We start from the raw sequence: 20,688 nt of genomic DNA on the forward strand, positions 1-20,688 counted from the left end.
GGAGCGTACCGCGCCCGCCGCTTGCTCGCTCGTGCCGCGCCCGCACGCCGCGCGCCCGCGAGCCAGCGGCAGCAGCCGAGCACGCGCGCGCCGTGCCGTCGCCGTTGCAAGGCGCCGCCGCCGCGCTCTGACCCCGCCGATCCATCCAGCGCGCCCGTCCCCGCCGTCCTTCCTCCGTCCCACCACCCGCCCGCCCTCCAGCCTCCACCCCGGCTCTCTGCAGCCGTCCCATCCGCACCCACACCCGTCTGCAGCTCCTCTCCTCGCGGCCGTGCCCAGCCACGCCGCGTCCTGCGCTCGCTCCGCCCGCCGCTCTCTCGCATCCCCGATCTCTCTCCCGCGCCCGTGCGCCGTCTGCTCGTCTGCAGCCCCGCCGGCACGGAGCTTACGCCGACGAACGTCTCGTAGAGGCACTCCTGTGGTGCCCTGACGCTTAACTGGAGTAGTTGCTCTGCGCTTTCAGGCAGTTGGGCATCCGCTCATCTGTCCCGCGAACAAGAAGTGAGTCGGCGCGAGCAGCAGGCCTAGGCGCGACAGTGCAGCAGCGTCGGCGATCATCGAAGAAGGGGACCAGCGACTGTGTGATCCCTAGCTTGAGTTGCTGGAGATGCTGGATGCGCTCAGAGGGCCGTCCTGCTCGATGGAAGACGCTCGGATCGCGCGCCTGCTGGATGCTCGCCGCTGCGCTGAGCTGGCGCTGGAGCGGGAATGCATTGCACGCGCCCCCGCTCTGCAGCAAGGCCACCTGACGGAGACGATACCGGGACCATCAGGCTCGGTCTCCGGCCATGGCTCGCGATGCATCACGCTCTGCTGTCGCAGCTGCGAGAGTGCGCCGCGAGAGGTCTGCCCGCTGCAGCGCAAATGTGCCCCTGTCGCACCTCCTATCAATCAGACGTCGTGCCTCGTCCTGCGCGACACTACACTTGCACATCACTGACACCATTCGTCCGCAGCGGACCTCCCTTCCCTTCACTAGCCCGTCATGGCCGCCGTTCCCGGTGCCGAGCTGCAGGAGAAGATCGCCGCTGCGCGGCGCGAGGCGGATGCGCTCAAGGAGCAGATCCGCAGCCGCAAGGACAAGATGGCGGACACGTCCTGTGAGTACAGCTGCGACAGACATGCGGCATGCCGCGAGCTCATCACAACTCTGCAGTGCGAGCGATGGCGGCCGAGATCGAGGCGCTGCCGCGCATCGTCATGAAGCCGCGGCGGACGCTCAAGGGCCACCTGGCCAAGATCTACGCCATGCACTGGGCGGCCGACAAGCGCCACCTCGTGTCGGCGTCGCAGGACGGCAAGCTGATCGTGTGGGATGCGTACACGACGAACAAGGTGCACGCCATTCCGCTGCGCTCGAGCTGGGTCATGACGTGCGCCTACGCGCCGTCGGGCAACTGGGTCGCCTGCGGCGGCCTGGACAACATCTGCTCCATCTACAACCTGCGCTCGCGCGAGGGCAGCGTCAAGGTGGCGCGCGAGCTGTCGGCGCACACGGGCTACCTCTCGTGCTGTCGCTTCCTCAACGACCGCCAGATCCTCACGTCGAGCGGCGACATGACGTGCATGCTGTGGGACATCGATGCGGGCGTGCGGGTCATGGAGTTCAACGACCACACCGGCGATGTCATGAGGTGCGCGCCTGCCATTCTGCCGAGCCCTGCGCACAATCTCACACCCGTCCCCGCAGCCTGTCGCTCGGCCCGAACCAAAACATCTTCGTCTCGGGCGCCTGTGACGCCCAGGCCAAGGTCTGGGACATCCGGACGGGCAAGGCAGAGCAGACCTTCTCTGGCCACGAGAGCGACATCAACGCCGTGCAGTGCGTGTGCCGTGTCGAGCCGCGCGCGGCAGCCTCGAGACTGACCGACTCGCGCCCCGCAGGTTCTTCCCGAACGGCGACGCCTTCGCGACGGGCTCGGACGATGCGTCGTGCCGCCTGTTCGACCTGCGTGCCGACCGCGAGCTCAACCAGTACACGCACGACAACATCCTCTGCGGCATCACGTCCGTCGGCTTCTCGGCGTCGGGCCGCATCCTCTTTGCCGGCTACGACGACTACAACACCAACGTGTGGGACACGCTCAAGGGCGAGCGCGTCGGCGTGCTGTCGGCACACGAGAACCGCGTCTCGTGCCTGGGCGTCAGCACCGACGGCATGGCGCTGTGCACGGGCAGCTGGGACGCCCGCCTGCTCGTCTGGGCCTAGATGCTGCACTCTCTCCCTGCATCCACGACATCAACGTCCTTCCCCGCACGTCATCTTCTCTCTCCTAGCACAACTCGCGGATGGCGACCCGCACTGGCCCCTTCCGCTTCCCCCCATATACCCCACTTCGCCTTGCCGCTCGTCGTCGGGCTCACGTCGGCAACGGACCTCCTCGACGCGGACTCGCGCAAGCCGGCCGGCGGCGCGCTCGCCGGACTCCCGGAACGTGCAGAAGCGTCTCTGCCTACTGCGTGCGGCGAGCACGGCCTGTGTAGTCCGACTGCCCCTCTGCTCGGCAAAGGCAGCTGGGTCAGGACGACCTGGCACGCCGCCTCCCTACCCCTCTGCTTTGCCCCACCCACCCTTTCTTCCGCCTCTCGAGGCAGAGCGTCGCGCCGCCCTCGCTCCGCGCCTACGCTGTCTTGATGCCACCTTGTCTGTCCATAGCCCCACGAAATTTGACTTTCTTCACGCCCACCGCTGCGCATGGTGATCGAGATCGAGAGCATGAGGCGGCAGCACGGCCTCTATGGCAAGGGTGCGGGTCCAGATGCTGACGTAAGCAAAAAAGTGCGCGCGGCGGCATGGCTTCGCCCTCCGCCGGGCGCCTGCTGCCTGGCTCCCATCCACACACTCGAGCGCAGCATTCTGCGGCTCAGATCCTCTCGCTCTTCCTCTCGTCCGCAGCGCCTGCGTAGCGCATCCCAGCCATGGGTAAGAAACAGGAGAAGAAGACGGCCAAGGGGTGAGTTGCGCACGCGCCGCGCTGCCCGCTTTTCGCCTGCACCGAGGCTGAGACCCGTCGCCCCGCAGTCGTCTCGACAAGTTCTACTGGCTCGCCAAGGAGCAGGGCTTCCGCTCGCGTGCCGCTTTCAAGCTTGTGCAGCTCAACAAGAAGTACGCGCTGCTCGAGGGCGCACGATGCTGCATCGACCTGTGTGCCGCACCCGGCGGCTGGCTGCAGGTGGCGAGCAAGCACATGCCGCCCAACAGCCTCATCGTTGGTGTCGACCTGGTGCCCATCAAGCCGATCCCGCGCTGCATTACCTTTGCAGAGGATATCAACTCGTTCCGCTGCAGAGACCAGCTGCGTGCTGAGCTGAAGGACTGGAAGGCAGACATGTGAGTGCGGCGTGCGGGTGAGGATGGGCGGCAGGAGTGGTGTCGAGGCGGGGCTGTGGCGGCTGCCACGATCCTGTCAGCATGGTAGCTGGTAGAGCTCAGGTGCTGCGCGCATGCTAGACTGCATGCTGGTGTCTGGCCTAGATTGGCGCTGCCCGTACCCTTCCCGCTGCAGTGCTGACGCCGCCCTCGCAGCGTGCTTCACGACGGTGCGCCCAATGTCGGTACCGCATGGGTGCAGGACGCGTACCAGCAGTCGGAGCTGGTGCTGCAGTCCCTGAAGCTCGCCGTCGAGTTCCTTGCGCCCGGTGGTTCGTTTGTGACGAAGGTCTTCCGCTCGAAGGACTACAACAACCTGCTCTGGGTGTTCAACCAGCTCTTCGGCACCGTCGAGGCCACCAAGCCGCCGTCCAGTCGGTGAGTGCAGCTGCCGTTTGCGTGCTGCGCGGCGTGAGCTCATTGGTGCGCGCAGTAACGTCTCCGCCGAGATCTTCGTCGTGTGCCGCAACTACAAGGCGCCGAAGCGCGTCGACCCCAAGTTCCTCGACCCGCGGCATGTGTTCAAGGACCTCGACCCGACCGCTGCAGCTGCTGCGGATGGCGAGGAGGGTGCGCCGCTCAAGGGCGAGCGCGGCGCCATTGCTCAGGCAAGCGTCTTCGAGCCGGAGAAGAAGCGCAAGCGCCGTGAGGGCTACGCGGACGGCGTGCGCATGCTGTACAGCGCGATGGGGGCGCGGGCATGGGTGGAGAGCCCGCAGCCGATCGATGGGCTGGGTGCGAACAACGAGCTGACGTGGCGGGAAGAGGGCGACAAGGAGTGAGTGCAGCAGTGTCGCAGAGGCCCAGCATCTCGGCTGACAAGCTCGCACAGGCTGCTCAAGCACGAGCTGACCACGGACGACATCAAGGCCTGCGCCTCGGATCTCAAGGTGCTTGGCAAGAAGGACTTCCGCAACCTGCTGAAGTGGCGCACTGCCATGCGCCTGCACCTCGGCCTGGACGCGCCGGCAGTGAAGCCGGGAGAGGAGGTGGTTGAGATCGTCGACGGCGAGGACGCCGAGCCCATCGACTCTGACGCCGAGATCGACGAGGAGCTGGAGCGCCTCAACGACGAGCGGGGCAAGGCGCTGCGCAAGGAGCGCCGCAAGCGCAACGCCGCGCGCGCCAAGAAGGTGCAGAAGATGCAGCTGCAGATGACGACGCCGATGGACGTGGGCCAGGACATCGTTGACGAGACGCTCGTTGGCGGCGCCGACGACATGTTCGACCTCACGCACGGCCCGTCGCGGCCGCGGACGGCCGAAGACAGCGACACCGACAGCGAGGAGGAGGACGAGGTGCTCGACTCTGACGCCGAGGAGCAGCGCAAGCTGGCGCGTCTCGAGGGCGACCTCGACGCTGCGTACGACACCTACCGCCAGCGCATGTCGGAGCGCGACGCCAAGTGGCGCGCCAAGGAGGCTCGCCGGTTAGACGAGAACCGCGACGAGTGGCACGGCTTCAGCGCGCCAGTGCGGGATGGCCGCGACGACGCCGAGGACAGCGACGGCGGCAGCTCTGTCGGCGGCTACGACGACGTCGTGACGAAGCGCAAGCTGCAGGAGGAGACGTTCGACACCGACGACGAAGAGGACGAGGAGGACGACCGCGCAGACCGCGCCGCTGTCGCTGCCGTCACGCGGAAAGCAGGCTCGGCCAGCAAGCGGAAGGCGCGCGCCGAAGAGAGCGACTCGGACGACGACATTGCTGAGCCGATCGACACGAGCGGCCTGGTTGCATCGCTCGAGTCGCGCGGCGAGCGCGACCAGCGCCAGAGCCGCGAGGCTGCCATCTGGTTCGACAACCCGCTGTTCAAGGGCGTTGCCGGTCTGATCCCAGAGGGTGACGACGAGGACAGCGAGGATGAGGTAGAGGAGGAGGAGGACTCGGACGAGGAGGACGAGGATGAGGAGGCAGACTCGGACGCTGAGATGGAGGACGCCGAGTCGGACGTCGAGGTCGTGGCGCGGAATGTCGCCGACGAGGACATGGCTGGCCTCGACGGCGAGTGGCGCTACGACGATGAGGACCTCGACGAGATCAAGCGCAAGCGCATCGAGGGTGAGCAGCACGACCTCAGACTGCTGGTGCTTGTGCTGACCCCCTGTGCCCGCAGCTGTCGGCCTGAACACTGCCGAGGCGCTCACCCTTGCGCAGCAGCTCGTCAACCGCGAGAAGACAAAGGGCGCGCTGATCGACGACGGCTTCAAGAAGGACAACTTCGTCGACAAGTCCGACCTGCCGACGTGGTTCCTGGACGAGGAGGCCAAGCACTACCGTGCCAACATCCCCGCGACCAAGGAGGCCATGAACGCACTGCGGGCGCGGCAGCGTGCGCTCGACGCGCGGCCGATCAAGAAGATCGCCGAGGCCAAGGGCCGCAAGAAGTTCAAGGCTGCGCAGCGCCTCGAAAAGGCACGCAAGAAGGCCGACACGCTCAACGAGACGGTCGACATCAGCGAGAAGGAGAAGGCCAACTCGATCTCCAAGGTGCTGGCGCGCGCCGGCGCCAAGCCGAAGCGCAAGGAGATCAGCACCGTCGTCGCCAAGGGCGTCAATCGCGGCCTCAAGGGCCGGCCGAAGGGCGTCAAGGGCCGCTACCGCCTCGTCGATGCGCGCGGCAAGAAGGAGCTGCGGGCCGAGAGTGAGTGTGCATGGTGTGGCTGCTTGCGGAGCATAGCTGACATCCGCTACAGAGCGCCGCAACAAGCGAGACGGCAAGAAGACGACGAGCTCGACGTCGAACAAGCGGCGCGTGCCCAACGGCTACTGAGCTCTGTTCCCGTCGTCTGCTTCACGCTCTCTCTCTGTTCCTGGGCATCCCGTCACGTCTATGCATTAGTGATACACTTTCTACACGCCGATGTGTCCTCGGACGTTTGACTCGAGCTGCCGCAGGATGTGGTCGCCGCGCGGCGCCAGTCTCTGCGCCAGGCCGGCGTGTGACCCGAAGCCTGTCCAGAGGACGGTTGCGAAGAGCGCGCATGCGACGCCGAGCGTGGCGCCGACAAGGCACTGCGCCGGCGTGTGCAGGCCCAAGCGCACGCGCGACCACATGACGACGGGCGGCGTGGCAGCAACGAGGGGCACGAGAGGCGCAAGGTTGCTGGGCATCGCCATGCACAGGTACAGGCACATGAACGTCATGGTGCTGAGACGGGGTCAGCCGCGGCTTGCAGTCACAGGCGCAGCACACACGCACGAGCTGTGTGTCGACGGCATGCCGTGCGTCTTTGTGATGCTTGAGCCCTCGGGCCGCGGCTCCTTGATGACCTTCTTGAGCAGCTTGGCTGTGCTAGGGGGTCAGTCAGGGCGCGGAAGGCATGCTCATCGCTGACGGCGCACCTGTCCATCCAGTGCCCAGCGCACCCGCGACGTAGTACAGCGCATGTGTGTCCCGCAGACACAGCACGCCGACCGTCGTGGCGGCCGTGACGATGCCCTGCGTGTGCTTGAGCAGCCAGAGCGGCGTGCTGAGCGCGGCATCCGGCGGTTCCTGCGCCTCTGTAGCGGCGGGCTGCTTGCCCTTGGCTGCGCTTGCGCCCTTGCGTGCACGGAGATTCGCCATGACTGCTCTACTGGCGGCTTGGCGCACACTTGAGCCCGGCTTTGTGGATGGCTCGCGAGGGGCCTGCTTGCAGCGGTGAGAGGAGAAGCAGAGGCACGACCTCCACCTGCTGTGCGGGCCTTGTCGGCGCAAGCACGGCGAGCTGCGGGCGCGACTGCCGCGAAGAGCGGTGCATGCAGCCGACACTGCCGCCCAATTTGACGGCACGGCGAGAACGCCGCACCTTGGCAGGGGCCACGTCCGCAAAGCCGGGAATCAGCTCGCACAGCAGCGAGCAGCTGCGGCTTTCGAGGATTGACTGGTGCAGCACGGGCAGACTCACGGACGAGCGGAACAAGCGCAGGCTGCCCGGCCAAGGCGACGCCCAGCAGCCTCGGCGCATCCCCGCGTTGGCCGGCGCTCGGGCCCGATGCCGCGCCGAGGCGGAGTTGCAGCCGCTCCCCCGCACAGACGTCGGCCAGCGCCGCTCCTTCTTAGGGCCGCGCCTGCCGCGGCCAAGCATCCGGCGCAGCGACATGCACCGGCACTGCAGCGTCTCGCCCTCCTGCCTCCCGACATCCATCACCCACCATGAGCGCACACGCCTTCAACTCGCGCCGCAGCACCGTGCACAGCTCGCGCGGCCTCGTGTCCTGCTCGCAGCCGCTGGCCGCGTCGGCAGGCATCGCCGTGCTCAACGCTGGCGGCAACGCAGCCGACGCCGCCGTCGCCGTCGCCGCGGCGCTCAACGTCACCGAGCCCAACTGCACGGGCATCGGCGGCGATGCCTTCTGCCTCTTCTGGGACGCTCGCGAGAAGCGCGTGCGCGGCATCAACGGCAGCGGCCGCGCGCCCGAGGCCATGACGCTGCAGCGCCTGCAGCAGGCCGGCCTCAAGGAGGGCATCATCCCGCTCGAGAGCGTGCACAGCGTCACGGTGCCCGGCGCGCCGGCCTGCTGGGACGACACGGTGCGCCTCTTTGGCGCGCGTGCACACGGCGACAAGGACGGCCCGACGCTGGCACAGGTGCTGGCGCCGGCCATCCGCCTGGCCGACAATGGCTACCCGGTGTGCGCCGTGGCGTCGGGCGACTGGGTGCGCTCCGAGGCGCTCATCAAGCGCGCCAGCCCCAATTGGGCCGAGATGATGCACTCGTCGGGCAAGGCGCCGCGCGAGGGCGAGTTCATGCGCATGCCCAACCTCGCGCGCACCTTCCGCGAGCTGGCCAGCAAGGGCAAGGCCGGCTTCTACGAGGGCCGCATCGCCGGGGAGATCGTCAAGGTGTGCGGCGACCTCGGCGGCCTCATGACGCTCGATGACCTCAAGCACCACGGCGAGGTCGGCAGCAACGAGATCACGCCCATCTCGTACCTGTACAAGGGCGCCGCCGGCCAGAAGGACCCGTCGAAGGCCGTGCGTCTGCACGAGTGCCCTCCGAACGGCCAGGGCCTCGTGGCGCTAGAGGCGCTCTCCATTCTCGACGAGCTGCAGGCCAGCGGCGCCGTGCCGGACCTCCTCTCGCTGGAGCACAACAGCCCCGAGTACCTGCACGCGCTCATCGTGGCGCTGCGTCTTGGCTTTGCCGACGCTGGCAAGTACGTCGCCGACCCGGACTTTGAGGGCGCCAAGCACGTCGAGGCCATCCTCAGCCCGGCCTACGCGAAGGAGCGCGCCAAGGTCTTCGACGCCAAGACGTTCAAGCCCGTCGAGCACGGAAACCCGCGCAACTCGAGCGACACGGTGTACTTTAGCGTCGTGGACCAGGAGGGCAACGCCTGCTCGTTCATCAACTCGAACTGTGAGTGCAGTAGCGAGCCACACCTGAGCCATGCACTGATGCTGCTCCTATAGACGCCGGCTTCGGCAGCGCCATCATCCCCGCCGGCTGCGGCTTCACGCTGCAGAACCGCGGCTCAGGCTTCGTGCTCGAAGAGGGCCACGCCAACTGTGTCGCGCCGCGCAAGCGGCCATACCACACCATCATCCCGGCGATGGCCACGCGCGAGGTGAATGGCGAGGCTGAGTGCTGGCTCAGCTACGGTGTCATGGGTGAGTGCCGAATGATGTGCGCTTGGCCTGCCCATGCTGACCTCCTGACTCCTAGGCGGCTTCATGCAGCCGCAGGGCCACGTGCAGGTGCTGCTGAACATGCTGCGCGGCATGAGCCCACAGCAAGCCATCGACTCGCCGCGCCTCATGATCGGCGCCGGCACGCCCGACCAGGGCGACGTGCTCTCGACCGTGTTCCTCGAGGACGGCATCGACGAGTCGGCCGTCGAGGTGCTGCGCGGCATGGGCCACGACGTCAAGCACGTGCAGGGCTGGGACAAGCGCGGCCAGTTCGGCAAGGGCCAGTGCATCGCTCGCATCGACTACGGCGCGGGACGCAGCGCATGGGCTGCCGGCTCAGACCCGCGCGGCGACGGCTGCGCTGTGCCGCAGGTGTAATGCAATGCATTCGCAGGTCATTAGCGGCGAGAGAGGAGAACGGATTGATGCAACGGTCAGGTGTGCGAACCACGCGCGCGTCCATCAAGCCCACGAGCGCTTGCCGGCGACCATCGGCCCGCTGCGCTTCACGACCTGGTGGTCCTTGGACTTGAACTGCTCGAGCTTCTTCATCGTGGCGTCCGAGAAGCCGAGGTGTGCCTGCACGACCTTGGGCGGCGTGAGCGCCAGCCAGTTGCTCAGCGAGATGTCCGAGTAGCGCGGCGACTTGAAGACCTCGAGGAACGTGAGCGTGTCGTTGCCGATGTTCTCGACGTAGTGGCCCACGCTCTTCTGCAGATAGCCCACCGAGCCGGCCTGGAACTGGAGCCGCATGGGTGTCAGCTGCTGCGTGAGAGTCAAAAGCAAAGCGATGCTCACGTTGTACGTGCGCGCGTTCGAGTCGCCGGCGAAGACGGTGATGCGTGCCGAGCCAGTGAGAAAGTAGTTCCACTCGTCTGCGGGGCGCTGTCAGAGGGCCACTCGCTCTCGCCAAGCCGTACTGCTCACCAGACAGCGGGTGCCAGTGCCTGAAGGCAACGAGGGTCAGATCGCAATCTGTTGAGCCTGTCCGCTGACACTCACAGCTCGCGCATCGCTCCGGGCTCAACCGTCACGAGCGCCGCAGAGATCGTCTTGCTCGCTGGAAACTTTCGCGTATCGAGCACCTTGACGGTGCCTCCGTTGAGCTGCTTGACGGGCTCCTTGGACCACGGGAAAATGAAGCTATAGATGGCGTCAGCAGGCGCGAGGATGACAGCGCAAGAGCCGCCACCATGCCTCACGTGCTGGGCACCTCGCCGGCGGGGTTCTCGACCTGCTCATCGTCGTCTCCCGGTGCCTTGCTGGGGAAAATGTAGAGCTGCTCTCCTGGCACCTTGTTAAAGTCGTCGTTGGTGAGCCCCGGAAAATTCTAAGAAGGGCGCAGATGTCAGCTCGGAGGCGTGGCAGTGCGGCGCAGGGCTGCGTACCTTGACGACGACCTCGCGCGGGATGTGAGCCGTGAAGTCAGTCAGAAGCAGAGTGCTGTCCTCGCTAAAGTTGCCGTCGTCAAACACGAGCAGGAACTCGCCGCCACCCTTGGAGAGCGCTTGGATGTAGTGAGGCACGCCGGAAGGGAAATACCAGACGTCGCCGGGCTCGAGATCGCCGATCTGGTTGCGGCCCTCCTCGTCGACGGCTCCGACGCGGAAAGAGCCCTTCATGATGTATGCCCACTCGGCACTTTGATGCCAGTGGAGCTCTCGAATGGCACCCTCTGTAGAGAGCGGTGTGAGCAGGCGAACGAAGCGGCGGTACGAACAGGCGAACGGGAGCCTCTCGCGGCCCCCATGGTCACGGGCGCGTCGTCGCCTCGTGCGGCATCGCGCGCCTCGATGCCTCTCGCGTTGCAACCACCCTCATCCCACTCAGAAACCCGTATCAACACTCAACTTCCAAGCGCATGTTCACGGCCGCCATTTCCGTTGCGACGGGCAGGACCTTGACGTTCTGCTGGCGCGCCCAGCCGCCCGTCTGGAGGCGATTGTGCGAGAGCGCGAAGGGCCATGCGGCGTTGGGCACGGTCCCGTGGTCCGTCGACGGCGGCGCAAGCATGTCGGGGTTCTGACGATCGATCGCTGCACATCACAGGTCAGTACGGCCATGAGGAGGGCCATGAGGAGGGCTACAAGACATGAAACGCACGCGTGTTGTGCGGCCCCTCCTGCGACGCTCCCGTGTTGCCACGAATCGGCTGAGGCAGTTTGCCCTTCTCGTGGAACTCAGCCCACATGCTTGTGTCGCTGATGTTGCTGATGTACTCGACGGGGTACGTGCTGGCCTCGTTCTTGACAGCCTCTGTCTGCGCGGCGATGCGCAGCTGGAAGCGGCGACGCAGCTCGGCCAGCTCTTCGGGCGACGCGGCGGGCGCACGGCGCGCCAGACCGCCGGCCTTGGAGAGAGAGGCCATGTCGGGGAAGGCAGGGATGGCTGCGGCGAAGGGCAGCAGCGCAGCCAGGGCCGCGAGCGACGGGAGAGGGACGAGCATGGCGGGCGGGCTTGACGTGGTGGTTGCGGGAGGGGCTCTGCTTGCGAGCAGGGTGGGCGGCGCAGAGGGCCTCCTTATGTATGCGAGCGAGCATGGCGCTCTCGATCGCCGGGGTCGGCTGCTCGTGCGGGGCACGCCATCGAAGGCGGCTCGAGGGCAGGGCTCGGGGCATGATAGTCATGCTCCACACCCTGCCGCTGCTGCCGTGCGGCAGAGAGGGACAGGCGCCTTCTGCTGCTGCTCCCGAGCTGCCTGCATGCTGCGGTGTGCGTGGTCTGTGCACACAGCGAAGCGAAGCTCTCCCGCGGCGTGCTTCTGAGCCGCCGGCCCCCGCAAGCGCGGGTCCGCCTCGATGCCGGCTTGCGTGCGCCGCAGCGCCATCATCTTACTCTGCCGCCGCGCCGCTGCCGCACAAGCGTGCTCGCCGCTTGGTGCCGGCCGCGGCATCTCGTTGCTTTTGCGCCGCCCTCGGTCAGATCTGCTTTCGCTCACTCCGCCATCAAGCGCACACAGCGAGGGCAAGACGGCACAGAGCGACGCATGTCCGACACGTCCGAAGCGCCAAAAGTCGCGCCTCCACACGCATGCATGCGCGGGCGCGTTGCTGCCGTGCCGCTGCGGCTTGTGCCGGCCGCATGCTACGCACTCTTCCATCCTTTACAGGCAGCCTTGCGCTCATCCATGACACCCACGACATGTCTCACACGCACTGAGATCTGCGCCTAGCGCAAGCCATCTCTCTGGCTGCGCGTGCCGAGGTTTGATTGCACCCGCGCATGGCATAGAGCGCGCGCCGTGCCGCCGGCTCTCACCCAGCATCACAGCTGCGGCATGCCAAGGGTGTATCGGGCGAGATCGCCCGGCGATGATCATTAAGGATAGATGTTCTCATGGCGAGGCATAAGGAGGCATAGCGAGAAGAGCGGGCAAGCGCATAGGCAGCATGACCGAGCAGACCGTCGAGCGATCAGGCCTTCTGCGACTGGTTGCGCGCGATCTCGCCGCAGTCCGAGAGGCCGAAGTTGGCGTTCACGGTGGCGGGCGCAAGGCCGACAGCCGATGAGCTCCAGCTCTGCAGGCCCTTCCACTGCATCGGCGTGGGCGTGAGGGGCGAGTAGGCTGGGATAGAGTACGCAGGTCAGTGTCGGCCGCAGATAATGACGACCCAGCGCAGGACTCACTCTCGACGTCGCCCGTGGCGAAGAAGGGCTCGGCGAACGGCACGGTCCAGTCGAACGTCTGCGTCGTGCAGCCATCGCCCGAGTAGGTGATGGGCTGGCCTTGAATAGCCTGGAACATCTCCGCAGTCACGGATCGCTGCGGCGCCGGCTCGAAGAGCGCCTCAAAGCGCGGGCCCTCGGGGCCGGGTCCGTCAATCTGCATAGTCTGCGTTTAGTATGGAGGGCGTTGCCGACGAGGCGCACCACTCACGGCATTCGCCAGACCCTGCAGGATCTGGAAGGAGAAGAGACCGGGCGCGATCTGCGAGTAGGCCTGCAGCAAAGCGTGAGTATTAGAAAGCCCTGCTTCGTCGAAGAAATTGCCTCACCGCATCCTTGGGCTTGAAGGTCGCGACCTCGGAGTCGATCTTGGCAAGCACGCTGACCGTCGAGGGGATGAGCTGGTCCTGGTAGACGTGCTGGATGAAGGAGAAGGGCGTCTTGCCGTCCTTGGCCGCATCGACGAAGGGCACGATGAGGGAGAAGGAGTTGAGCCGGTCGATGCGGAGATCGATGCCGGCGAGGCGCTGGCGAATGTCGCTCATGTACCTGGTGCCGACGGAATCAGCATCAGCAGACGCTCATACAGAGCTCTCTCCACTCTGTGCTCACTGCTGCGAGAAGAGCAGCACGTGCTCGTCGTCCTTGAGGAAGTCGGCCGGCAGGCCAGTCACGGGCAGCAGCTGGATGTCGCCGGCGAGCTGTTGCGCAAACGTCTTGGAAACGGGCGCCAGGTGAAGCGTGAAGTTTCCAGCGGACGTCATGTCCGTCTCGTGGCCGTAGAAGTACTGCAGTCGGCGAGAACGGTCAGATATGTCTGTGGTCAAAGCCCACGCAAGCGACGCACCGTGTTCGGACCCTGACGCGGCACAAGGCCAGCGAGGGCGAGCGGCACGAGCGCAAAGACAGAGACGATGGAGCGGAGCATGGTAAAATGGGAGAGATAGAGAGGGTGGTGGGGCTGACGGACCCTTGCCTCGCAGCGAGCTCGGCCTTATGAGCGCGATCCCAAAGCAGACGCGGCATCGCCAGGCCGAGGCTGAGGCGAACGATGGGCCCACACGGAGCATGCTGAGTGAAGCTCGCCCACCCCTGTGGCCGCCACACTGAGTGCTTCTAGGGCCTCTGACTTCTCTGAAGCGCGGCAGGGGCCGAGCCGCGAGTGCAAACGTGCAGGCTCTCGCTGGTCTCCTGCGGCCTGCTGCCCACGAGCGGAATGCGTACCACCTCTTGATCAACAGATGGAATGACGAGAGGGGCACTCTCATATCGCCCCGTTCTTCTCCGGCACCCGGCAAGGTGCGCATTTGCCTGGGCGCGGAATGCAGATGCCGACGCAAGGCATCGAGGAGGAGGTCCGCGCACGCTTATAGCGCATCAGCGGCTGTGTGTCCTCATCGAGAGGCCCCGGCGTCCGAGACCTAAGCCTTAGGCTCGCAGGTCTCGCTCCCACGCTTGATGGCCTCATGAGTGTTCGTCAGAGCACAGCGTTGTCCCTGCTCTGCGATCGTGCTGCGTCGTCGAGGCGCAGCATGCAGGCATCGAGGTGTGGTGGTGCTGAGCATGGGAACGGCGCGCCTCGCGCGGCTCGCCGGTGGCCGAGCGAGCGCTTCCTCTGCTGTGGTGCCGCGTCGCCGGCCCAGCCGGGCCGGCGCGCTGCCTGCACCTGCCTCTCTGCCCCGCACTGCCCCTCGCGCCGACCTTCTGCCCTCACCACTCAGCCCCGCGAGCATGCCCGACGCCCTCACCCTGCCGCCCATCCCGGCGCCGAGCGCGCTCTTCGACCTCACCGGCCGTGTCGCGCTCGTGACGGGCGGTGGCACTGGCCTTGGTCTCGCGATGGCCACGGCGTACGTGCGTGCCGGCGCGCAGGGTGAGTGTCGCAGCATCAGCGGCCCGAGCGAGATGGCGTCTGCGCGATGAGCAGCATGCAGCGGGAACAGAGCGCTGGCTGAGGCCTGGACTGCAGTCAGCGCCCGTCGACTCAGCAGGCCGTCGGCTGACCTTCTGCGCTCAGTGTACATCTCGTCGCGCAAGATGGCCAACCTCACCGCCGCGGCGTAAGTGACGCAGCTGGACAATGTGACGAGAGCTCGCGCTGATGCTGTTGCAGCGATGCGCTCAATGCGATCCGTGCTGGCTCGTGCGTGCCCATCACGTCGAACCTCGGCGATGCGGCCGGCTGCCATGCGCTGGCAGACGAGATGGCGAAGCGCGTGCAGCAGCTCGACATTCTCGTCAACAACAGCGGCGTGGCGTGGGCGAGTCCGATGGAGTCGGTGGAGGAGCGTCGCGGCTGGGACAATGTCTTCAACCTGTGAGTGCAGCAACGGTGCAGCTCGGACGGCACGCTCACGTCGACGCAGCAACACAAAGTCGGTCTTCTACCTCACCGTCGCGCTGCTGCCGCTGCTCAAGAAGGGCAAGAGCGTCGAGCAGCCGGCGCAGGTCATCAACATCTCGAGCATCTACGGCAGCCTGCCGCACGCCAACATGCCCACCGCCAAGGTCGGCCACGGCGCGTGGAGCTATCTGAGCTCCAAGGCCGCTACGTCTCATCTTACGCGCGTGCTAGCCGCGAAGCTCAAGCCTGGTGAGCTGCAGCGGGACGTGCCCAGGCTTCGCGAGCTGACCCTGGCGCAGAGCACATCAACGTCAACGCACTCGCACCAGGCTTCTTCCCGACGACCATGACGCGCAGCGGCGAGAGCGATGCGCTCGACGCCTCGCACCCGGGCGGCCGCATGGGCTCGCAGTACGATCTGGCAGGGCCAGCACTGCTGCTCGCGACCAACGCGCATCTGTCGGGCGTCACGCTGCCCATCGACGGCGGTGCCACACTCATCCCTGCTGCCAGACTGCCACCAGGTGCGTCTGATCGGACGACGAGCACCTGCCACTCGCTGACGCGCTCTCTCCCAAAGGCACGCGCGAGAGACACATGCCCGTCGAGCGGGCAGATCGACTGAATGCCAAGCTGTGATGAGAAGCCCGACACGGAATGCATCGGATGACCACCCAGGCTAGGGATTTGCTTGCGCAGGTTCGTCTATGGATTGCGGAGATGTTGCAGCACGGGAATATTAGCAGCGCAGACGCAGCGACGACCGCCTCACTTGCGCAGCTCGGCGAAGCGCTTCTCGGCCTGCCGCTTGACATCCTCGAGCGTCGAGAGCCCCTCGTGGCCGGCGTTGCTGACGGCGTTCTTGAGCTCGCCGCCCTCCTTCTCGAGCCACTGCTCGAGCGACTGGCCGGCCTTCTTGGCCTCGTGTGCCGCGTCCTGCAGGCGCGACACGATGGGCGCCTCGAGCCGGTCGACCTTGGCGTCGATCTTGGCCTCGTTCTGGCCGCCTGCGGATTGCACTGCAGCGGACCGGGCGTCAGAAGGACATCAGCTGGGCACGGCACACGCAGCACTCACCGCTCAGGTACGTGTTCCAGCCCACCGACACGGCGTTCCTGCGTAGAGCATGAGCGCATAATCCACCACACGCGTACGCAGGAGCTACTCACACGAAGAGCAGCCGCAGGTTGACCGGCACGACGGCAAAGTTGAGCGCCTGCACCGGCGCCCACACACCCAGCGCCGCCTTGTACGTCGGGCCCCAGGACTGTGAGGCAAGAGCGCGCTTTAGCACACTTGAGTAGACAGTACCACCGCGCGCAACTCACCTTCTTGATCTTGGCCTTGGCCTCCTCCAGGCTCTTGCCCTCCATCAGCGTCGTGGAGGTGAAGAAGACGCAGATGATCACTGGCGACATGAGGAGCTGGTCGAGTGCCAGCTGCAGACGCGTGACCTGGCATCAGAGCTAGCACAGAGGCCTGTACTTCTCGCAGCCGCACTCACCTTGGTAGCGATGTTGCCTGCGCGGCTGCCAGTGTTGACGCGCTCCAGCACCTTGCCGAACCCTGGGCGTCTCAGGTCAGCGCATGCACGTCAGGCCAGTGTGAGGTGCCGACGCGCAGTCGCGACAGCATGTGAAGACTGCTCCCGTCGCTAGTCTCTACTCCTCGCCTTGACAGTGCCGCTCATCGCAGGCCTGGCTGCTGCCCGGCGCACCCTCCGGTGTGCTGGACCTCCTGGCTTGCCCAAGTCACTTGCGATCTGGCGTGCCTGTGTTCGCCTCACGGTAGCCTGGCTCAGCACTCACACGTGCTCATGATGGGCGCAAAGATGGCGCCGCCGTACGTGGCGAGGCGCGCCGTGCGCACGAGGTCGTGGTTGGCGCCGCGCTTCTCGACGGCCTGCTGGGCGATGGTGTCGCCCGTGGCAAAGAGCACGGCGGCGCTCGCGCACTGGCGCGGCAGCGTCGACGACGAGGCGTGGAGCATGCGCATGAAGGCGGCCATCTTGGATTGCGGATGCGACGTGTTGTGGTGGTGGTGGGAGACGGAGCAAGAGAGGGGCGCGGCCGCTTCCGACTGTTGGTTCTGCTGCGGTGAGAAGATACGAAAGCAACGGCCGGCCACGCCAAGCGGAGGCGCGCGTTGGCAGCGGTGACGTCGCGCGCCTTCGCACGCACCGCTCTGCTGCGCCGCCGCCGGCGTGCCGACCGGGTGCCGTGGGAGCAAGGAGGGCGCAAGCTGCGCCCCGCGGACTCCACGGCGCACGCTTCCCCGCCAGCGTGGCCCCTGCGCCGCACGCATCTCGACCTTCTCGCAAGACGTCCACCATCCCCTTCTCACCTCTCGTCGCACCCTCATATCACGGCAATGGCCGACGCGGCCGCCGACGAAGAGCGGGCACAGCGTGCTGCGCGTGCGCGCAAGGCGCTCAAGAAGGCTCAGGCTGCAAAGCGCAAGGCGGCCGAGGCCGATGCTGCTGGCAGTGGCAGCGTCGACGCGCCGACTGCCGCGGCGGGCTCGCCAGCACCCGAGAGCGGGCCCGTCAGTGGTGTCGCCACGCCAGTGGCTGAAGTACCAGACCCGGTCGTGGCACCACCAGCACCTTCGGCGCCCTCCGCGCCCACAGAAGAAGTGCGCGATGCCGCCTCCCTCTTTGGCCCCGACTCCGGCGCCATCGGCGAGGAGGACGACTTCTTCAGCGCGCCGCCGGCCGCAGCGCAAGAGGCACCCACTCTCACTGCCTCTGCCACGCGCGCGCCTCCAAGCGCCATCTCCACGGCAGCCGGCGCAGGCGCGCCCATCCTCTCGCCGCCGCTGACGTCGCCGCCGCGCGCCAATGGTGCCGGCGTGGCGGTCAACGTGCGCCCGGCGCATCGCCGCTCCGGCAGCCAGTCAAGCAGCACGCACTCCCGCTCGCATGGCCGCACCGCCTCCTTCGCTACACAGACCGAGGGTGAGGCGTCGCCCGAGGTGCTGGCGCTGCGAAGCACAGTGCAGCTGCTCCTCGGCGACAAGTCGAGCCTGACGGCTCGCCTGAACGAGCTCGAGACGCGCCTCGAGGAGCGAGTAGCGGAGGCGCAGAAGGCAAAAGAGGAGGCTACAGCGCAGGTGGATCAGGCCCAAAGACGCTTGAAAGAGGGCTTCGCGTTGCAGCGAGAGGCTGAGGGCCGCGAGCGAGCTCTGGTACGTCGCAGCAATCTCACGCTCCAGCGCAACGCTGATGTCCTCTCTCTTGGCGTCTTAAGCAAGATCAGCTGAAGAGTGCCAGCAGCGAGCTCTCTGCGGCTCAGGAGCGTCTCGCAGCAGGCCAGGCCTCAGCGTTCAGCGACGCCGCAGCAGCCCGGCAGCGCGCTGACGCCGCTGAGGCCGCCCTTGGCACGCTGCGAGCCTCGAGCGAGGCCCTGGCGCGCGAGAAGACGCAGCTGGAGGAAGCACGCAGCGCCAGCGAGTCGGAGCTGCGCTCCCTCCAGGACTCGCAGCGAGAGCGTGACAGCAAGGCGCAGGCAGAGTTGGCGGACGTGCGCAAGCAAATCGAGGAGCAGCGTGAGCAGCTGGCTTCTGACGCTGCGAGCGCTCGCCAGGCTCTCGAAGCGGCTCAAGCCGAGGCGCAGAGACTCAAAGGCGAGGCTTCGCAGAGCGCTTCTGCGCACGAGACTCGCCTTGCAGCGCTTCAGGCAGAGCTCAGCGAGTCGAAAGCGGCTGCAGGGCGCCGTGCAGAGGAGCTGGCTGCCGAGGCTAAGCAGGCTCGCGAGACATTGGCTGTCGCAGAGGCAAAGGCCGCGAGACTCAAGTCGGAGGCGTCAAGCAGCGACTCAGCGCACGAAGCGAGCCTCGCGGCGCTCCGCGCAGAGCTCAGCGGCGCGAAGCAAGCTCAGGATCGACAAGCCGAGCAATTGAGCACAGCGCAGCAGGCTCTCGAGTCTGCCAAGGGCGAGCTGGACACACTGCGATCCACTGCCTCCGAGAGCTCCTCTGCAGGCGCCGCGCGCCTCGAGGCACTGCAGCGCGAGCTTGCCGATGCCAAGAAGGCCACCGACGCTCAGCGGCTGCAGCTCGACTCTGCAAAGGAGGAGCTGCAGAGCGCACGCGCCGAGATGGAGTCGCTCCGGTCGACTTCTGCCGAAAGCTCCTCTGCGGACCAGAAGCGCCTCGCGGCGCTGCAGGCCGACTTCGACTCTGCCAGCGAAGCACACAAGGCGGCCAGTGCCCAGCACGAGAAGAGCCTGGCTGAGGTCCGAAGCTCCCGAGAAGCGCTGGAAGCTCGTCTTCAAGAAGCGCAGGCGCAGCATGCTACCGCGCTCGAGCAGGCTCAGACTGAGAGCGCAGCTTCCCTGGATGCACTGCGGGCCGAGCATGGCGAGGCGCTTTCAAGGTCGCAGGAGGAGCAGACGGCGCGCGAGCGGCAAACGCAAGAAGCCCACGCTGCGGCTCTGCTCGCCGCCGAGTCGCAGGCTCTTGGCTCGGGCGACGAGGCGCTGCAGGCTGCGCGTGCGGCGCATGCCAAGGAGCTCGAGGTGCGGGAGAAAGCTCACGCCTCGGCACTTCAAAGTGCTCGCGATAAGACAGCCTCGATCAAGGAGACGCACGCTGCCGAGCTGTCCAGTCGCGAAGCCGCTCATGCCAAGGACCTCCAGACTAGACTCGACTTGGCTGCTGACTCTCATCGTTCGGCTCTCGACTCTGCCAAGCAAGAGGCAGAGGCCCTGCTGGCGAAGACGCGCAGCGAGCACGTCGCGGCCCTGGCGGCCGCTGAGAAGACGCGGGCTTCAGAGCAGGCAGAACTCAAGCAGGCGCATGCCTCGTCGACGACCGCGCTCGAGAAGCAGCTTGCGAATGCGCGGGGCAGCCACGAGCAGGAGCTCAAGTCACTCCGAGGCAATCTCGACGCCAGCACCGCTCGTGCCAGCAAGGCGGAGGAGTCGGCGCAGAGCATCCGAGCCTCCGGCGAAGCACAGGCAAAGAAGCTCAGTGCCGAGCTCGACGCCGCGCAGAAAAAGGCCGACGACATCTCCGGACGGCTCGCTGCACTCGAGAGAGAGAAGACGGCGGCTGCAGCCACTGCAGCTGCGTCGCTCAGGTCCGCCCAGGAGGAGCGTGATGAGCTGCGTGCCGACATTCAGACCTTGCGCGAGTCGCTCAGCGAGGCGGACGCAGAGAAGCGCAAGGTCGATGAGCGGCTCAAGGCGGCTGATCAGCGCCTCAAAGACCGTACCGCTGCCCTTGAGAAGCAGGTCACGCAGACGAAAGAGGAGCTGCGTGGTGCCAAGGAGTCGGCTGCGAGCGAGTCGAAGCGGCACGTCGAGGAGCTCGACAAGGCACGGTCGTCGCACGCGGACGAGCTCAAGAGCGAGAGGGAGAAGGCTGCAGCTGCGCACTCCGCGCACTCCAGCGCTGCCTCGACGCTCGAGGAGAAGCTGCGCGCACTCGATGCCTCGCTGGCCGAGAGCCGCTCGGCTCACACCAGCGCCGAAGAACGAGCGTCTGGGCTCACTGCCAGCTTGTCGGCGCTGCAGTCGGAGCGCGACTCGCTGCACGAGGCGAGAGACGCGGCGACGGCACAAGTCGAGAAGCACGAAGGCTCGCTCAAGGAGGCTGCTCAGCGCGAGGATGCCTTGCAAATCGAGTTGAGCACCGTCCGCACACGCGGCGAGGGGCTTTCGGCCTCCTTGTCTCAGGCTCGAGACGAGC

General features: G+C 66.5%; 9 protein-coding genes across 9 annotated transcripts; 4 read left to right on the forward strand and 5 right to left on the reverse strand.

Moving 5' to 3' along the window:
- Window positions 1–985: 985 nt before the first annotated feature.
- On the forward strand, window positions 986–2,209 carry FA09DRAFT_301502 (putative G-protein beta subunit Bpp1; the record flags this gene model as incomplete). The annotated part of the gene is made up of 4 exons (XM_025740369.1): window positions 986–1,100; window positions 1,157–1,634; window positions 1,691–1,822; window positions 1,885–2,209. 4 exons carry the CDS (start codon window positions 986–988, stop codon window positions 2,207–2,209), a joined length of 1,050 nt encoding a protein of 349 aa, XP_025595788.1.
- A 631-nt stretch (window positions 2,210–2,840) lies between these two features.
- On the forward strand, window positions 2,841–6,229 carry FA09DRAFT_312216 (FtsJ-domain-containing protein). Its single transcript, XM_025740689.1, has 7 exons — window positions 2,841–2,954; window positions 3,023–3,331; window positions 3,527–3,748; window positions 3,804–4,148; window positions 4,203–5,431; window positions 5,487–6,014; window positions 6,067–6,229. The coding sequence occupies exons 1-7, from the start codon at window positions 2,920–2,922 to the stop codon at window positions 6,141–6,143; spliced, it is 2,745 nt and encodes a 914-aa protein (XP_025595789.1). The 5' UTR covers window positions 2,841–2,919; the 3' UTR covers window positions 6,144–6,229.
- FA09DRAFT_332149 (hypothetical protein) lies at window positions 6,180–6,519 on the reverse strand. Its single transcript, XM_025743335.1, has one exon. The coding sequence runs from the start codon at window positions 6,506–6,508 to the stop codon at window positions 6,224–6,226; it is 285 nt and encodes a 94-aa protein (XP_025595790.1). The 5' UTR covers window positions 6,509–6,519; the 3' UTR covers window positions 6,180–6,223.
- Window positions 6,390–7,238, reverse strand: FA09DRAFT_332150 (hypothetical protein). Its single transcript, XM_025743336.1, has 2 exons — window positions 6,716–7,238; window positions 6,390–6,660 (listed from the first exon to the last, which is right to left on the reverse strand). The coding sequence occupies exons 1-2, from the start codon at window positions 6,936–6,938 to the stop codon at window positions 6,533–6,535; spliced, it is 351 nt and encodes a 116-aa protein (XP_025595791.1). The 5' UTR covers window positions 6,939–7,238; the 3' UTR covers window positions 6,390–6,532.
- A 226-nt stretch (window positions 7,239–7,464) lies between these two features.
- Window positions 7,465–9,385, forward strand: FA09DRAFT_332151 (gamma-glutamyltranspeptidase). Its single transcript, XM_025743337.1, has 3 exons — window positions 7,465–8,715; window positions 8,769–8,966; window positions 9,022–9,385. Exons 1-3 carry the CDS (start codon window positions 7,509–7,511, stop codon window positions 9,363–9,365), a joined length of 1,749 nt encoding a protein of 582 aa, XP_025595792.1. The 5' UTR covers window positions 7,465–7,508; the 3' UTR covers window positions 9,366–9,385.
- A 64-nt stretch (window positions 9,386–9,449) lies between these two features.
- On the reverse strand, window positions 9,450–11,178 carry FA09DRAFT_335341 (oxalate decarboxylase; the record flags this gene model as incomplete). The annotated part of the gene is made up of 8 exons (XM_025743762.1): window positions 9,450–9,728; window positions 9,786–9,862; window positions 9,915–9,934; window positions 9,990–10,130; window positions 10,190–10,317; window positions 10,376–10,660; window positions 10,839–11,023; window positions 11,091–11,178. 8 exons carry the CDS (start codon window positions 11,176–11,178, stop codon window positions 9,450–9,452), a joined length of 1,203 nt encoding a protein of 400 aa, XP_025595793.1.
- A 1,222-nt stretch (window positions 11,179–12,400) lies between these two features.
- Window positions 12,401–13,581, reverse strand: FA09DRAFT_326640 (hypothetical protein; the record flags this gene model as incomplete). The annotated part of the gene is made up of 6 exons (XM_025741222.1): window positions 12,401–12,552; window positions 12,615–12,810; window positions 12,865–12,927; window positions 12,983–13,202; window positions 13,266–13,441; window positions 13,501–13,581. 6 exons carry the CDS (start codon window positions 13,579–13,581, stop codon window positions 12,401–12,403), a joined length of 888 nt encoding a protein of 295 aa, XP_025595794.1.
- Window positions 13,582–14,418: 837 nt separating this feature from the next.
- Window positions 14,419–15,677, forward strand: FA09DRAFT_332153 (NAD(P)-binding protein). Its single transcript, XM_025743338.1, has 5 exons — window positions 14,419–14,713; window positions 14,767–14,970; window positions 15,020–15,246; window positions 15,297–15,521; window positions 15,578–15,677. The coding sequence occupies exons 1-5, from the start codon at window positions 14,691–14,693 to the stop codon at window positions 15,634–15,636; spliced, it is 738 nt and encodes a 245-aa protein (XP_025595795.1). The 5' UTR covers window positions 14,419–14,690; the 3' UTR covers window positions 15,637–15,677.
- On the reverse strand, window positions 15,615–17,074 carry FA09DRAFT_332154 (hypothetical protein). Its single transcript, XM_025743339.1, has 6 exons — window positions 16,806–17,074; window positions 16,502–16,563; window positions 16,326–16,436; window positions 16,167–16,264; window positions 16,075–16,112; window positions 15,615–16,016 (listed from the first exon to the last, which is right to left on the reverse strand). Exons 1-6 carry the CDS (start codon window positions 17,002–17,004, stop codon window positions 15,766–15,768), a joined length of 759 nt encoding a protein of 252 aa, XP_025595796.1. The 5' UTR covers window positions 17,005–17,074; the 3' UTR covers window positions 15,615–15,765.
- Window positions 17,075–20,688: the final 3,614 nt, after the last annotated feature.

The sequence above is a fragment of the Tilletiopsis washingtonensis genome (genome assembly GCF_003144115.1).
Source record: "Tilletiopsis washingtonensis strain MCA 4186 unplaced genomic scaffold FA09scaffold_22, whole genome shotgun sequence".
Taxonomy (NCBI): domain Eukaryota; kingdom Fungi; phylum Basidiomycota; class Exobasidiomycetes; order Entylomatales; genus Tilletiopsis; species Tilletiopsis washingtonensis.

Coding starts and splice junctions, on each gene's coding strand:
- FA09DRAFT_312216 (XM_025740689.1), top strand. CDS start 2,920: ATGGGTAAGAAACAGGAGAAGAAGACGGCCAAGGG. Junction 5,432..5,486: donor CAAGCGCAAGCGCATCGAGG/GTGAGCAGCACG, acceptor CTGTGCCCGCAG/CTGTCGGCCTGAACACTGCC. Junction 6,015..6,066: donor GAAGGAGCTGCGGGCCGAGA/GTGAGTGTGCAT, acceptor CATCCGCTACAG/AGCGCCGCAACAAGCGAGAC.
- FA09DRAFT_332149 (XM_025743335.1), bottom strand. CDS start 6,508: ATGTGCCTGTACCTGTGCATGGCGATGCCCAGCAACCTTGCGCCTCTC.
- FA09DRAFT_332150 (XM_025743336.1), bottom strand. CDS start 6,938: ATGGCGAATCTCCGTGCACGCAAGGGCGCAAGCGCAGCCAAGGGCAAG. Junction 6,661..6,715: donor GCTGGGCACTGGATGGACAG/GTGCGCCGTCAG, acceptor CCCCTAGCACAG/CCAAGCTGCTCAAGAAGGTC.
- FA09DRAFT_332151 (XM_025743337.1), top strand. CDS start 7,509: ATGAGCGCACACGCCTTCAACTCGCGCCGCAGCACCGTGCACAGCTCG. Junction 8,716..8,768: donor CTCGTTCATCAACTCGAACT/GTGAGTGCAGTA, acceptor CTGCTCCTATAG/ACGCCGGCTTCGGCAGCGCC. Junction 8,967..9,021: donor GCTCAGCTACGGTGTCATGG/GTGAGTGCCGAA, acceptor CCTGACTCCTAG/GCGGCTTCATGCAGCCGCAG.
- FA09DRAFT_332153 (XM_025743338.1), top strand. CDS start 14,691: ATGGCCAACCTCACCGCCGCGGC. Junction 14,714..14,766: donor GCCAACCTCACCGCCGCGGC/GTAAGTGACGCA, acceptor ATGCTGTTGCAG/CGATGCGCTCAATGCGATCC. Junction 14,971..15,019: donor TGGGACAATGTCTTCAACCT/GTGAGTGCAGCA, acceptor ACGTCGACGCAG/CAACACAAAGTCGGTCTTCT.
- FA09DRAFT_332154 (XM_025743339.1), bottom strand. CDS start 17,004: ATGGCCGCCTTCATGCGCATGCTCCACGCCTCGTCGTCGACGCTGCCG. Junction 16,564..16,805: donor TGCGCCCATCATGAGCACGT/GTGAGTGCTGAG, acceptor TGAGACGCCCAG/GGTTCGGCAAGGTGCTGGAG. Junction 16,265..16,325: donor CCAAGGCCAAGATCAAGAAG/GTGAGTTGCGCG, acceptor CTTGCCTCACAG/TCCTGGGGCCCGACGTACAA.